Here is a 15,816-nt window from a genome sequence, read left to right on the forward strand (position 1 = left end):
TTGAGAATGATGTACAAATGCGCTTTACACAATTGATGTGTGTATGGATTGCGATAACAGTTGTATGAGCCCCTAATAAAATGTTTAAAACAAACAAACAAACAAAAAACGTGTGGATGGGCAGGAAGATGGGGAGGGGGTGACAGTCAGTCCTCAGGAAGTCTGGCCAAGTGCCTCAGCTTATAAATTCTAGCCCCCTGGAAAGCGGGGGTGTGGGGGACGGCTCTGCAGTGGCCAGGGTGAGGCTCTCTCGGTGCTGGAGGTGGGCCGGCCCAGTCAGCAGCGGCTGGCAGGCGTTACACAGGCTCCCTGGGACTTGACCTTGTGCCGCTGGCCACCCCGTCGCCTGCCCCCACTGCTGGGCTTGGGCTGTGACTGGAGACCGCTGGCTGCAGCTGGCTGCATGGCCCCTGGAGAGGCAGCCTCGTCCCCGGGTGGGGGGGCCACCAACTGCTGGCCCCACAGGCACCTTCCTCTTCTCGTTTGCGCAGGGGGGCCCTTTTTCGTGGGCTGCATTTTAATCTGCTGGGGCTTAGAGTTCATCGGGGAGTTGTTGGTGGTCTGCAGGAGCTTGGTGATGGTGCCCACGGCCTTGGTGCGGCCTTCCGCTGGTCGATGTGCAGGTACTCAGGGGTCTTGATGAAGCGGAAGTGCACTGTGGCCTTGTCCCCAGTGCGCAGGCAGTCCTTGTCCATGCTCAGGATGGTGGCCGTCTGCCTGATGCTCCCGCAGTGCACCATGGCCTGGTATCGAGGGCTGATCGTGGTGAGGTGGTGCAGAACGAGGATCTCCGCCTCAAACTCCCAGGAGGCTTGGGGGTTCAGGCGCAGGGAAACCATCACCATGCCCTTCCAGATGGACGAGCGCTTGATCTTCTTGAGAGCAAAGGAGGCCGTCTGGCCGCCCCGCACCTCCCTGACAGGCATGCGCTTGCGGTGGATGGACAGGAAGTTGCCCAGGGGGTCCGGGCCCAGCAGCAGGGTGTCGTTCAATTTGATCAGGCCCCTCAGGGTTGTCCCCGACACCACTGTCCCTACACCCAGGACTGAGTAGGTGTCGTCGATCTGGAACTCAGCGGGCTCCTCCTCCCGGTAGCTGGTACGCGGGGACAGCAGGTTGAGGAACATCTTCAGCAGGTCCAGGCTCTCACCCGTGACGTTGGAGATCTGGAATATCGGGCACATCCTCTCGGAGCTGAAGTTGGAGGCCATGACAATCACGTGTCCTTACTCTGCACCAGAACGGGGATCTTGCGGCACCCCGGCGACTTCAGCAGGCGCTGCAGCAACTTCAGTGTTTCTTGCAGGATGTTGGTAGGACACATGTCGATCTTGGTGACCACCACAAAGACGGGCATATTGAGAGCCAAGGCCAGGCCCAGGTGCTCCTTGGACATCCCACGATGCCAGCATTACTGCCCACCATGAGCACGCAGAAGTCCGGTAAGTGGCCGGTCATGCCAAACACCGTAGTCTTGAGGTATTTCTCATGGCCAGCCAAGTCGATGAAGGTAATGACCTTGGTGGACTTCTCGCAGATCTTGGTCCACTCCAGGCTGCCCCCGTGGCTGTCCGGCTTGTTCACCACATTGCCTTCGCTATCGAAACCCAGGATGTCGTTGCCCACGCTGCTGGGACGTCCTGACTCAATCTCGTGCTTGTGGCAGAGCTTCTGGCGGGCAAAGCCCCGGCCGTTGTCCAGCTCCCCTGCATCAGGACCCCAAGAAGCGTGCTTTTTGCCGGCGTCCACGTTGCCCACTACTGCCACCCTGACCTCCAGGAAGTCATTGTCTCCCACGCTTCCGCACCAGGTAGTCCCGGACTCGGCCGCCAGCTTCCTGCCGCTCCCGCAGGATGACGGCTCGGCCATGCTCTTCACAGTAGCGTAGGAGGCCTCCATGTCTGCCTCGCTCAGCCCGTACTCAGTCCCATCTGATCCCTGCCCAGTGACATATATGGTCTCTCCGCATCCCTCGTCCATCCTCTCCCACATCTGCCGAAGGAGGCTGTCATACTGCTCTGATGTACGGCTCACTAGGACCAGCTTGCTAGTGAGGTCCAGCTCCGACTCGCCGTTGAGCGCCTTGGCGTCCTCGCCGCGGCCCGTGCCGCCCCGGGAAGCTGGGCTTGGGGGCGAACATCGAGGCTGGGACCGGCGAGTCCATCGGGGAGTGACTCCACTCCGCCGCTATCTTTAATCGAGATTAACTCTTAATGGGAGTGGAAAGCCTCATTTTTCTTTCTTGTGAGGTTTCAAACTGCTGACCTTGTGGTTAGCAGCCCCATGTGAACTCACTACACCACCAAGGCTCCTGTAACTCAATGAAAAGAAAACCACAATTTTCAAAACTGGAACAACAGGCAACATCACGATAAATGGAGAAAAGTTTGAAGTTGTCGAGGATTTCATCATGCTTGGCTCCACAACCAATGACCATGGAAACAGCAATTGAGATCAAACGACACATCGCATTGGGTGACTCTGCTGCACAAGACCTCTTTATGGTGTGAAAAAGCAAAATTGTTACTCTGAGGACTAAGGTATGCCTAACCCAAGTCATGGTATTTTCAATTACTACCTCATATGCATGTGAAAATTGGACATAAAATAAAGAACAATACATTTGACTTATGGTACTATACCATGGACTGCCAAAAGAACAAACCAACCTGTCTTGGAAGAAGTATGTCAAGAGTGTTCCTTGGAGACAAGGATGGCGAGGCTTTGCCTCACGCACTTTGGGCATGTTGTCAGGAGAACATCATGCTCGGTACAGTACAGGGGCAACGGATGAAATGAAGTCAACACATGGACATGTGCAATACGAGACCATTACTGCAACAAAAACTAGAAAGTTTACTCACAGAAACAGCCTTTGAAAGTTACCAGCATTGGTAGGGAACGAGAATTAGTGATTTACTAACTAGAGTTGTGGTGAATTACTTAATATGACTCTTCGAATAATTTGTAATTTTAATTTGTAATTCCCCCAAGTGACTGGGTGGGATTATGCAAATCAGGAATATGGAGATTCAATGAGGGGACTGGTCAGTTTGTCATCCCACTAGGTTTAAAATAAGCAACTTCAGAAGCAAGAATGGGGGGGTTTCACTATCATCAAGAAAGGAGTGGATCTGGCTAGACCAGAGGAGGTACACTGGTACAGATAGGAACTGAAAATACAGGGAATCAGGGCGGATGAGCCCTACAGGACCAGTGGCGTGAGTGGCGAAACAGGGAGGGTAAAGGGAGAGTGGGTAGGAAAGAGGGAACCGATTACAAGGAACTGTGTGTGACCTCCTCCCTGGGGGACAGACAACCGAAAAGTGGGTGAAGGGAAATGTCGGACAGGGCAAGATATGACAAAATACCAATTTATAAACTATCAAGGGCTCATGAGGGACGGGGGAGCGGGGAGGGAGAGGAAAATGAGGACCTAATGTCAGGGGTTTAAGTGGAGAGAAAATGTTTTGAGAATGATGTACAAATGCGCTTTACACAATTGATGTGTGTATGGATTGCGATAAGTTGTATGAGCCCCTAATAAAATGTTTTTAAAAAAAAAGGAGTGGAGTGCATCCTCTGGACCCCAAGATCCCTGTACATGGAACTCCCTCCATCCAGGAGAGCAAGCAAGCTGTGACCGGAGTGGCAGTTGCAGACATAGGAGCATGAGGCGGTGGTAGGCTTCCAAGCCCATGGAGAGAGTTAGCTGAGTGCTTGTGGGTGGAAGGCTACCTCCTGGCTTTTAATTGGGAGAGCTAGGCTTACTGATTCACAGAGAGAGCGCTAAGGACAGAGTACAGCGGGATCTTTGGAGTGTGTGTTACCAGCACTCAAAAAGCTTTGTAACATTGCCTGAGTAGGGCAGAGGGCAAGGGCTGCATGGCTGAAAACAGGCTGTTTCTACTGTATTCTGTATTCTGAGCATATCTGATCCTGAATTGTAACTTCTCAACTGCCCTAATAACCCTATACTAATGAGTATGGTCTGATTGTGTGACCACTACAATGAATTATTAAACCCAACCGAGAAGAGTGACTTGGGAGTGTCAATTAGGAGGTTAGAGGGTCGATGTAGGTGTGACCTCTCAGGAATCAGCCTCGGGCTAAGTTGTCCTTCTTAAGCATGAAGTCAGAGGTCAGACACCACGCCATACTATTCTTCCAAGACATACTATCCTTCCAGGTTGAACAGTGGTGGCAAGGCAGGTAGAATCATGCCCACAAATATATATACGTGCATACACACATTTGACAAAGGCAACATTTCTATATATTATGTGCATATGTTCTTGAATATAGTGGAGCATACATACAGGGGCAAAGTTATAGAAACCTAAGACATAATCAAACAAAAAGTGAAAAGAATCAAAGTCACAAGGCAACAGTTCAAAGAATGAATGGACCACGTGGACCTGTTTCCCTGACCCTGAGACCAGAACTTGAGTGTGCCCAGGTACCACTGCTGACTGCTCTGAAAGGAATCACAGTATGGAAAAGGTCTTGTTTGGATACTAAAATCCACTCACTGCCACCAAGTGGAGGCCGACTCATAGCAACCCTTTAGGACATGGGAGAACCTCCACGGAGTGTTACCGACACCGTAACTCTTTCCGGGAGTAAAAGCCCGTCTTTCTTCTGCAGAGTGGCCAGGGGTTTAGAACTGTTGACACAATGCAGTTAGCAACCCAACTAAGCCACCAGGGCTCCTTCTTGCTCAGAGTGAGGAAAATATAGAAAAAAGCTCAGTCATTAAAAACAGACCAGACTCACTGATTGGAATAGACAGTTGAATATTAGACTATGGCCCTTACCCACCCTCTCAACCAGGAACTGAGTGCACTCCCATAACTTAACCTCCAGCTAAACAGTTTAGACAGGTCAATAAGGTAAATAACCACCATGGAGGCACACATCCCCTAGAACAATCATGTAGGTATTTGCCCAGGGATAAAGCTCAGAAGACAGGAAGGGACAGAAAAGAATGACCGGGAACTGTAAGTACAGGAAGTGGGAGCGTGCTGTGACATTGTGGGGATTACAACAGTTGTCATGAATCAAGAATGTTAACGAATTGTTAAATGGAAAACCAATTGGCTCTGTAAACTTTTGCCCAAATCACAATTTAAAAAAAAATTTTTTTAAGGAAAAACTTCTCTGTATCCTTCTTGCAAATGGTCACATTAAAATTTTTTAATTTCGGGAATATGGCTTTAAGGTACAGAGAAAATATGAGGCAATCTGCAAATCACGTTTCAAACATATACTGACATATTTTCTTCACATTTCCTGTATTTTCCAAAAGGATTATAGGAGTCTTAAATTTGCCCATGTCTCTTATCCACCGGGCAAGTACACTTCAAACATACTTGACACACATAATTTTCAGCAACAGGGACATCTACTCACTCTCGTTCTCTGGAGAATCAAATAGAAGAAAATTCTCCCTCAATCAGTCTGGAAGCAGGAGGATGAAAAAAACCTTAACAAAACCAAAACACCCCCAAACCCACTGCTGTCCTGTTAATTCCTTCTCATCGTGACCCTGGAGGGACAGAGTAGAATTGTCCCAGTTTCCAAGGCGACCTTTTCATGTCACCCGCCTGACGGCTTAGAACCACCATTTAGTTCGCAGGGCATCACTGTGCCATCAGAAATCATTTAAAAGGTTTTTGATAACCCTAAGAATGACATCGGCCTATATAACTTGTGTAAGAAAACAATTCCCATCTAGCTCAGAAACATCAAAGCCCACATGGAAGAAGCACACCAGCCTGTGTGGTCACGAGATGTCAATGGGATCAGGTATCAGGCAAAGAACAAAAAATCTTATTGTTAAGGTGGGTGAGTGCAGAGTGGAGACCCAAAGCCCACCTGGACACCCCCTTACTGAAGGGTCACGGAGATGAGCCAGTCAGCTTGCAGGGTAGCAATGATGAAACATACTTTCCTCCAGTTCTTAAAATACTTCCTCCCGCACTATCATTCCAATTCTACCATACAAATCTGGCTAGACCAGAGGACGGACGTACATTGGTACAGGTAAGAACTGGAAACACAGGGAATCCAGGACAGATGATCCCTTCAGGACCAGTGGTAAGAGTGGTGATACCTGGAGGGTGGAGGGAAGGTGGGGTAGAGGGGGAGAACTGATTACAGGGATCTACATATAACTTCCTCCCTGGGGGACAGACAACAGAAAAGTCGGTGAAGGGAGACGTCGAATTGTGTAAAATATGACAAATGGGGAGGGAGGGGGAAAATGAGGAGCTAATATTAAGGGCTCAAGTAGGAAGCAAACGTTTTGAGGATGATGAGGGCAACAAATGTACAAATGTGCTTGACACAATGGATGTATGTATAGATTGTGGTTAAGAATTACACGAGTGCTTGCTTCGGCGGCACATATACTAAAATTGGAACGATACAGAGAAGATTAGCATGGCCCCTGCGCAAGGATGACACGCAAATTCGTGAAGCGTTCCATATTTAAAAAAAAAAAAAAAAAGAATTACACGAGCCCCCAACAAAATGTTTAAAAAAAACAAAACAATTCCATCATCTAATGTCCATTCCAACTTCCAATTCCCCAATTTGTCACAGGAACTCCTTTGTTGAACCAAGACACAAATGGATTCAATTACTTCTTTAATTTCCTAAAATCTAAAACCACCTCCATTTTAATGACATCGATATGCAGCTAGCTGAGTTAAGGGCTAATCCACATTCTGTAATGGTCTGATTATTTCCCTTTTAATGGAGTTTGTTCATTCTGATCACCTCATATTGAGTTAGCCAAGGTTTCTGGCACAGTACTGTTGTGTTCATGATCATATCATAGATAGTCCCATCAGTGATAAAATATTTGATCAGTTAGGATGGTGACAGCCAGATCGGTCCCCTCTGAAATTTTCTCCTTTAACCTAATGGTTTTGGGATCCCCTGATGACCTTTGCCTCATCAGCTATTTCATTAAGTGCACATGTTCTATTTTAGAAATGCCGAATCTCCTCGTGATACATCCTGAGCAATGATCTTTCTAGTTAAACATGAGTACCCACGAGGCTGCGAGGCTGCTGGTCATCATTGTATTTCAGTGGCAAATGGAGCTGCTAGACTGGAGAACTGACAAGGAAAGGTCCTTAACAAGTTCCCCTCCCCACAAAACTATTACCTCAGATCTAAAGAATCTCCATAGTCCAGAGACTTGAAAGCAGTGGGGCTTGGCTATCTAGTCAAACAAATCAGATCAGCCCGTTGGTGTTGGTAAAACTTTAATTTATAAAAGGAGGAAAATGGATGGAAATTGTTAGAAAAGGTAGTATGGATACGGCAAAAATGAAAACTACTGATGTGGCTTAATGAAAAGGGGAAGTACATCTAAAGAATGCACTAACACTGTGTACATTCAAAGGGGAAGGCGAAAAATCCAAAGAATTCAAAATGCCATTCATGCATTGTTGAGTATGTCTACAAAGCAGGATGAGGTGTAAAGAACGGAGAATTCAGAACCCCAAACTTACTCCAGGGCACTAAAGTCTAAGGTATATAGTTTGGTAAATGAGAAGTTTTTTTCTGGAGGAAGATGAATCTCCATCTAAATATCTCAAGGCAGAGTGAACATCAACAGGCGAATTTGTGGGTGGGGATCAGATTGCTGTAATCAGAAGGCTGGCTCTATTCTGGAGACTTCAAGCAGCACGAGGGCCTAGTCTTACTCAAACCGATGCAACGAGAGCTGCTATTGCAGGCCGAATGTACAAACAACATAAAACAAGGAGCAGCAGGCAATTTTAAGGGAGCCCTAGTGGCCCAGTAGTCAAAACACTCAGCTGTTAACCAAAATGTCAGTGGTTTGAACCCACTTTCTTCCATGGAAGAAAGGATGTGGAAACCTGCTTCATAAAGGTTCTGTACAGCTTTGGGAAATCGATGAGGCAGTTCTCTGTCTTATAAGGTGCTTTTAATTTTGTTCTGAAAAACCTCTTAAGCTGAATGACAGAGTAAGAATTGTATTGGATCAATAAAATGAACTATTAATTTGAAAATTGGTTCTAAAATACAAGTAAATCAGTGGCCCAAAACACCAATGGCACAGGTATACAAATGGGAAGATGTTTTTTGTTCTCTTGAAAGCTCAGGGAACATTCATGTGTGATGAAGAGTACTTCAAGGGCCAAGGCCTTCTGAGTTCCAGGGACTCTGGTGAATTGGGACAACCCAGCTAGCTGCAGGAAAGCTCTGGTACCAGCTGGCACCTCAGAGGCAAGGCTCTGCAAGTCATTGGTGCTGGGTAAAGATCACCAACATGCTCACCAAAAAGCCAACCATTGACAACTCAAGGTTTTTAGAAAGCAACATTGCCATAAAAAGCTTTATTTTATAAAGTACTCATCTATGGCAAACCAGGGATTTTTTTTAAACACATGGGAAGAACTCAGAATGCCTGACGTATACATAATGGCTAGCCCAGCAAGAAAGCATAAATGTGAGCTGTGCAGGCAGGTGTAACAAGTAAGCAATGACATTTATTTGGTCCAAGTACAGTATAGTTGTATTTGAGTTTTACAAAACGTCAAATATAAATAACCTGAAACTGTAACAATACACAAAAACTGGCTTCTTACAGAGACATACCAGGCAGTACAAACTGAAAACTGGAGTAAATTAGCATCGTTTTACAGTAATATACAGTGCTAGTTAACATTTAAAACAAGTTTCAATGCATAGCACTCGATACGTCTGAATCTGCTTCAGTTAAGAGTATGAAAATGGTTAGATCTAGGCTAAAAATAATTCTTTTTCTAACCAAAAATAAAGGCATAATATTTATAACCAGGTATCAACTTTACTAAACCACAATATTTTAAAACTATTAAATGATACCTACGGATATTTACATTAAAACAAAACATGCATTTTACTGTTTTTTTCCCCCCTCATGACTGCTTGTTTATACACACACTTTGTTCAAAGGATTTTAAAACTATATTCCTACTTTCAATACAGCATACTGTAATGTTTCTAATTGTTCTTGCAAAACGAATGCTTTCAAAGGGAGCGGAATCATGTTAAAGTCGATGGTGAGGCTTTTTCCCCTTTGGAACAAAAGACATAGCAAACCTGGTTCTGCCCAGATGACTCAGGCATCCAGGTCAGGTCTGGAGGGCCATTTCTCTTCAATCTAATGCAATGACAGCATCAAGCTCGTCCACCGGTTCTGTACGTAACTTCTTCACACTGACGTGATCTTTTTCATCCAATTTCCTTTTGCGACTTCGCTCTTCTTCACTGTGGCCAGTGTTATTTGAAGGGCCTTCTTCATCGGAGTCAACTATAAGCACATCATCTTGCTCTTGTGCTTATTTCACGAAAAAAATGGAAAAAATGGTTAAAAGTGTGAGAATTATTATTCTAGCACATACCAAATTTATTAATGGCTACTCTTTCGGAAACTTTACTTTTATATGTCACATATTTGTGTTGTTTTTAACATAACACCTATTTATTTATATTCTAATAAAAACAAAAACACTAACTCAAAGAAATTATTGCAGTTCTTTGTGTCTATCTCTACTTTCTGCAACATGAAAAGGGAACTTGCATAAATCCACAATGGCGGCAATAATGACAAATTACTAACGACACTTACATAGCACTTACAATGGGCAAGGTACTCTCCTGAGCAATTTGCATTTGATCATGGCACAACCCAACAAAGACACATTACTGTGCCCCAGCAAAGGGAACTAAAGCACAACAGATCTACTTACCCAGGGTTCACAGTGTGACCCCAACAAGGATTCGAACTCATGCAGTCAAGCTCCATAGTTCAGGTGCTTAACCTTACGTGAAAGATGGATTTGCCTCCCCACCCCCCCCCAACCAAAGTAGAAGCAGAATACCTGTTACTCCTCTTTATCTACTCTGCCCACAGTGGGGGGGTCAGTAAAGGAACAATTCAAATTACTTTTCAAAAGCCACCACAGTAGCCTCCTCACAGGATGGCAGACTACTTTCAGTAGGGAAAGGAGGTCACAAACGCACGCTCCACAGGTGGATTGCACTCTACAGCGCCACGATTCCCAGAAAACATCAGAATCCACAGCAACCATATTTGGAAGAATGCCAAAGACACAGGCACAGAGAAACGGGGGGAAACAAAAAGTGAAAAGTTGGTGGGGTAGGAGGAACGAATATTCAAATCGGGGCAAAGTAAATAAGAAGTTATATTTAAACAGCATAAGCATTCAAACCCAGAACAAGCCCCTCTGCTGAATTTTACCCAAACCACACTGGTTCTGAAGAAGCTCCAACATGCTTAAATTGCATATGCACCAAGCATCTGGTTCACTCAAAATAGTAAGATGCACTGAATTGTTTCCCCTAAGTAAAACAGGCATACAAGACCCACAACTACTACAAGGAATGAACTATCTTTACGCCCCAGTAAGACTGTTTCCAGTTGTAAAAACCCATTAAACAACAACGTATGTCTAATTCCCACGATATACTCCTCAGTCTTCAAGGTCTTTCTCCGTGGTTTATGAATTCAAAGCATCACTGAAACAACCAATGTCAAACTAACATACAGCTCTGTGTGGATTTCTATTTAGGGTCAATGTTCATAAAAATAATCAAATTGTTGCTATATACTTTGGTGGCTAATTACACCTTACAGGCCATGACTTACCTGTGGACGTAGAAGGTTGAGCTCCATCATCACTTCCATTGGTTATACTTTTGGCAGCATCTTCTGCTTGTTTTGGTCCTACTTTTTCTGGAGCATCACCAACCACTTCAAATTCAACATCCTTTCCTAGGTCTTCACTGTAAGAGAAGTGCATACTATAAAACCAATCCACAACTACGACTATTAACAAAGCCAAGGAGCACCAGATCGACTGGGAAATGATGTAAATAAACTCTCACTAAAATCCTCCCTCACTCCCACCCCTTCCAGACAGATGAGACACATCTCTAAGAAAAAAAGGCTCACTACCTGAATGGAAGTCTCTTCCTAAAATTATAGCCTCTTTGGTATCACTTAGCTTTTATAAAAAAACTATGTGCAGGTGAGATTAATCACCAATAAAACACCAGCTTTAAAATTTCCCTCTCCCAAAGCCATGCTAAATGCTTGGCACAGCTACCTTTTATTTGCATTTATTTTCTTTTTAGGTTAATACACAGCAAAACCAGCTCCCATCCCAGTTTCTAGACATAATGATCAGTGACTGGCTACAGCTTCGTGGCATTATCAACGTAACTTGAAACAATTTAAAGTAATATAATTTAGTCATTTAAAAGAATAACTAAAAGGATCTAAGTCTTTATACCCTACTATGGTTAGGTTTCTGGGAGACACTTAAGGCTTTCAGCCCCTGTAAAGATTTACCGTATTGGAAAGGCACAGGGGGGACTGTTCCCCTGCCATATAAGGGCACTGGGAGTCAGAAGGGACTTGAAGGCAGGGAGTTTGGCATTTAATTTTCACGTGGATTCATTTCAGAATCTATACCTATGATTAAAGAAGGTCTTTCATTTCTTCAAATACCATGACAAACAGATTCTACACAATCTAATCACAATTTGATCTTAAGCAGTTCTTTAGTATTTTAGGTACTTCAAAGGTTTCTGGGGCCCTGCTGCATTTTTATTGGCCTTTGTACATGTCGTGAGGTCCCAAAAACATGCATAAAAACAATGCATGACCCACCCCACCCACCAAAATGTTATTCAGTGGTGAGGGTAGGGTGGTATTCCAGTCCCAAAAGTCTAAAAAATTATTAAAAACAAAGCAATCAAAATTATGCCTTTTCGTTCAGGCACCAAAGAATACATATCCGTTTCATTATATATGTCCACTGCTGTGGGAGACAGGACCGGGAAGAGAGTGTACGTGGACTAATTCTCTATGCTTGTGATTAAGAAGCCTGGAAGGCCAGGAATCTGGTGGAGAAAAGCCTTCACATTTGTGAGTTGAAAATGAGTCCCAGTCACTTTCTCCGGTCTAAAAATCATCCCCGCAATGTCCTCCCACAACAGTGCTACCTTGATGATACCTCTTCACAAGCAAATCACTGTTACTATACGAGCAGACATGTTTCTTTCCTTCTCCCTGCTCAAGGGGCAGTGGACTCCCCTGTGCAGGTTTCTTCCCCAATGAGCCCAGGGACCTCTAAGGTTAAGATGCTGCCCACCTTGTTACATAAGTAATTAATGAGGTCTGCGTGTCCTGAGACTATATAAGGTGGAAAATATACTAGTGTGTGTACTTTCTCTCTCTCTCTCCTTCATGGCGGAGGTAAGCATCCCAAACTTTTTATCTGTCTCTTTCTTTATTCCTTTCAATTACACAACCGCTCCTTAAGACCCTATAGAGGCTGGTTCCCCCACAAATTGTGTCCTTTCACAACTGAACTTAAATTTATCACTTGTATAGTGTGCCCAACTAGGACTAGAAGTTACAGCTAGCAATATTTACCTACAACTCAAATTTGTAAGCTTATGAAACTTGATATATATATATATATATATGAAGCTTAATAATCATTCTACTACTAATTCACATTCTTTCATAAACCTGGTGCAAAAAACGTAATAGACAAACAGGCAAAATGAATGAAGCAAGTGCCAACACAACAGCAATCCTTTGTCAAATGTCATCCAGAAGTTGAAAGTCAGGGTGCCTCTGGAGGTTACCAATGAATATACAAAAACATGCCTGGTTTAATAATTGATGACCACACCAAGAGAATCATCTACTATATTACCACACACACATATTCAGTAATGCAAGTATTTTTTAAAAACTTCTTTTTAAGTAGGCGGCAAGTAAAAAGAAAAAAAAAAATCTTTAAACACAAAACACCTTCCCTTCAGTCATCTTAAAACCAAAAAATGGCTTAGCTTAGCTAGTAAAAAAGTCTACTGATAGGGGATCAAATTGACAACACCGCCTCGAAAGATTGTCTGGGTACCTTAGGGGGCACTAAACTGTTAATGAGCATGAGTAACTCAGAAAATGGGCAAGGAGGGTTGTATAACTCATAGAATGTAATCAGTATTACTGACTTTTATATGTTAAAAAGTGGTTGGTTGGTATTATGTTGTGCTGTGCACACTACCAACAATTAAAAAAATTATAAGTCGAGTAATTTTTAACCTTTCTTGGTACACTGTCACAGAATGCACTCTCAACACACTTTCTAGGGAAACTTTACAAATAATTGAACATTTTCTTTCAGTTTAATGATCAAAATGAATTCATTGCCAATTAAAAATCTAAAGACCCAGCCTTCTAAGTCTCTCTAGGCCTGATTAGACACCAACGATGAGTTTCCTACCTAGTAAGCATGTTTTGCTTATTCCTGAATTCTAACGTAGGTGAATGGCTAACTCCAGCAAATATACTGCATTATCCCAGTAATTTCTAAAACTTATTGACAGTTCCTACCTATGAAGGATGTTGATCAATAAAGTGTAGTCCTGAAGGAAATCATCGGCTTGAAGTTGACTACCATTTCGAATTCCAAATTCTGACAACTTCTTGTGATTATTACCTAGAAAACGTGAAAAGAATTTTAGGTACCGGTACTTACATTGGTAGGGATTAAAAACAACCCCGCTTTGTCAACATAAAGTCAGAGGAGCTGGTGAAGGTCTCCTCAAAACACACCACGCCAATCTACCTCTATGCTCCATGTCATTTCTGCTCCACTTCAATATCTTCAGTATGTACCACGCAGAGCTTTGCCTGCCACTCACTGGAATTCAGTAAATCTACTCAAGTAAAGGGCCGTCTCTCTAACCCCCTCGACCTGCTGTAGGACCCTGCCGACTCATCCATTCTCACTTGCATTTTCAAATGCTCCTGTTGGTCTGTACAAACAGCCAGGATTCATATAGCAGTGCCTTCTCGTTTCCCTTTCATTTTACCCTCTCTTTTCAAAACACTTGATCTACTTCACACTTAAATACTCCTGGGATATTTGCTCCAAAAAGGCATACGCTGTAGAAGCCGCTGACCGGTATCCATAATACCTGACACTGTATTTAATCTAACGACCGTCTCATTTTTAAAGTGTCTTTTCATGGAATTCTCTAAAAAGAAATTGCTTTTTCTTCGAGATTATTTCCAGATTTATTTTTTTATTTTAATTGTTTAATCTATCTGGAGTGTCTCTGGAGAATGGACCCTCCCACCCACGCCTCCACCTCTGAGCCTACTCTCTCCTTCCATATTCCTTCACTTAACCACAAACACTAGGCCCAACATGCTGAAAAACTAATGTGGGTTTTCTTATCTTCGGTCATAAGCATCTCTGAAGCCAGAATTCAGGCAACGGCCCTACTTCTAAGTCTAACAAAGGTGCCCTCCTCTTCAGCTACAGGGAAGAGTTGATGTTTACAGACAAGCTTTATCTTTTTTAGTGTTGACAACAGCTGGCTACAGTGAGGTCTGAGTAGTCAACCTATACCCTGAACAGGCTACCAAAATGTAGCTTTCAATTTCACATGACCTAACATCTCAAGTAATTTGACAAGAAACAAAATCTAGGAATCACAATATTTAAATAAGCGCCAGGAACTGGAATAGTAAACTGAAGTGACCACTGAACCAACATGTGGTTAAGCCACTATGTAGGTAAAAGAGTGCCTCCAGCTTTCTGAAGTGAAGGGTAAACTGACAAAATTGGGATACGAAAGATCAACTAAAACAGTCCCCCCAGAGATGAGCTGCCAATGTGACGGGCCTAGTCAGAGTGATGAGCGTGGTCTGAAGAAGGGGTAGCCGGGATGAGAGTCTAATGAAGAAAGCCATAGCAGGATCAAATGTATTCCTTATAAAATAAATGGCCTAATAAAACGACTTGCTTGAACTTTTAAAAAGGGCAACAATGAGAATCAAAAGTGGGCATTTTCCTATAATCACTGTAAAACCCATTTGTTACATAGTTCATGATATATAACCGAATTGGTTTTCATTGGATGTTTGAAGCACTTTGAAAGTAACAAACCTATTTTCTTCTATTTTGTGCTTCCAGAAATTTAAGAGATTCTCGAATCAAAATAAATAAAGGCACTGATTTTCAGCAATATCGTCTGCTACACAGTAATGAAAGGCTATTAAGACAAAACACATGTAGTTTTATACCATCAACAGCCAGAGCCGCCTTCTAATCACTAATTTAGCTGCCAGGCAAGGAGGTTACTTGAAAGTAGACAAGAGCACATGGTTACTCTACAAATCTTACACAACTTGCACACTGGGCTCTCTTTGAACAGGTCAGAGAATCTGACCAGCTCTGGACAGCATGACAACATGGAATCCCCAAACCTTGGACTGTGGACCTCAGGACCTGACTTGATGCCCAAACATTTCCTTTTCAGCATGTTGAGCTCAATGCTCAGCTGTGAAATGAGTAAGATAGCTGAATAAAATTATGTGCATTCTTTCCCTTAGGCAAATGAGGGGTATAATGAATGAACCACTAATACCTTCTGTTTCTCCTTCTTCTGAAGATATTAAGATTGTTCCTTTCCCATCTTCAATTTGCACATCTGGTGCTACCATGGCAAATTTTTCTTTTACTATCTGCAAGTAAAAAAAACTTTAAAATATTAAAACAATTTAAAAAAATAAATCATTTTATTGAGGTCTCTTACAGCTCTTGTAACAATCCATACATCAATTTCATCAAGCACATTTGTACATATGTTGCCATCATCATTTTAAAAACAGTTTCTTTCCACTTGAGTCCTTGCTATCAGCTTCTCCCCCCCCACCACCACCCTCGTGAACCCTTC

The 15,816-nt window shown here is 43.4% G+C and overlaps 1 protein-coding gene, 1 non-coding gene and 1 pseudogene across 2 annotated transcripts in view; 1 reads left to right on the top strand and 2 right to left on the bottom strand.

Moving 5' to 3' along the window:
- Positions 1-276: 276 nt before the first annotated feature.
- Positions 277-2,185, bottom strand: LOC101663680 (annotated as a pseudogene).
- Positions 2,186-6,389: 4,204 nt separating this feature from the next.
- On the top strand, positions 6,390-6,496 carry LOC115870456. Its single transcript, XR_004046721.1, has one exon. It is a non-coding gene; the product is annotated as a U6 spliceosomal RNA (small nuclear RNA).
- Positions 6,497-8,511: 2,015 nt separating this feature from the next.
- UBA2 (ubiquitin like modifier activating enzyme 2) overlaps positions 8,512-15,816 on the bottom strand; it is a 48,502-nt gene continuing 41,197 nt past the window's right edge. The window contains exons 14-17 of the mRNA XM_004715824.2: positions 15,508-15,604; positions 13,463-13,568; positions 10,697-10,833; positions 8,512-9,364 (exon numbers count right to left, since the gene is read on the bottom strand). Coding sequence (XP_004715881.1) covers positions 9,183-9,364; positions 10,697-10,833; positions 13,463-13,568; positions 15,508-15,604 — 522 coding nt within the window. The 3' untranslated portion in view covers positions 8,512-9,182. The remainder of the gene's footprint in view (positions 9,365-10,696; positions 10,834-13,462; positions 13,569-15,507; positions 15,605-15,816) is intronic.

This window comes from Echinops telfairi, unplaced genomic scaffold (assembly GCF_000313985.2).
Source record: "Echinops telfairi isolate 266 unplaced genomic scaffold, ASM31398v2 ScPeMD7_655;HRSCAF=1070, whole genome shotgun sequence".
NCBI lineage: Eukaryota > Metazoa > Chordata > Mammalia > Afrosoricida > Tenrecidae > Echinops > Echinops telfairi.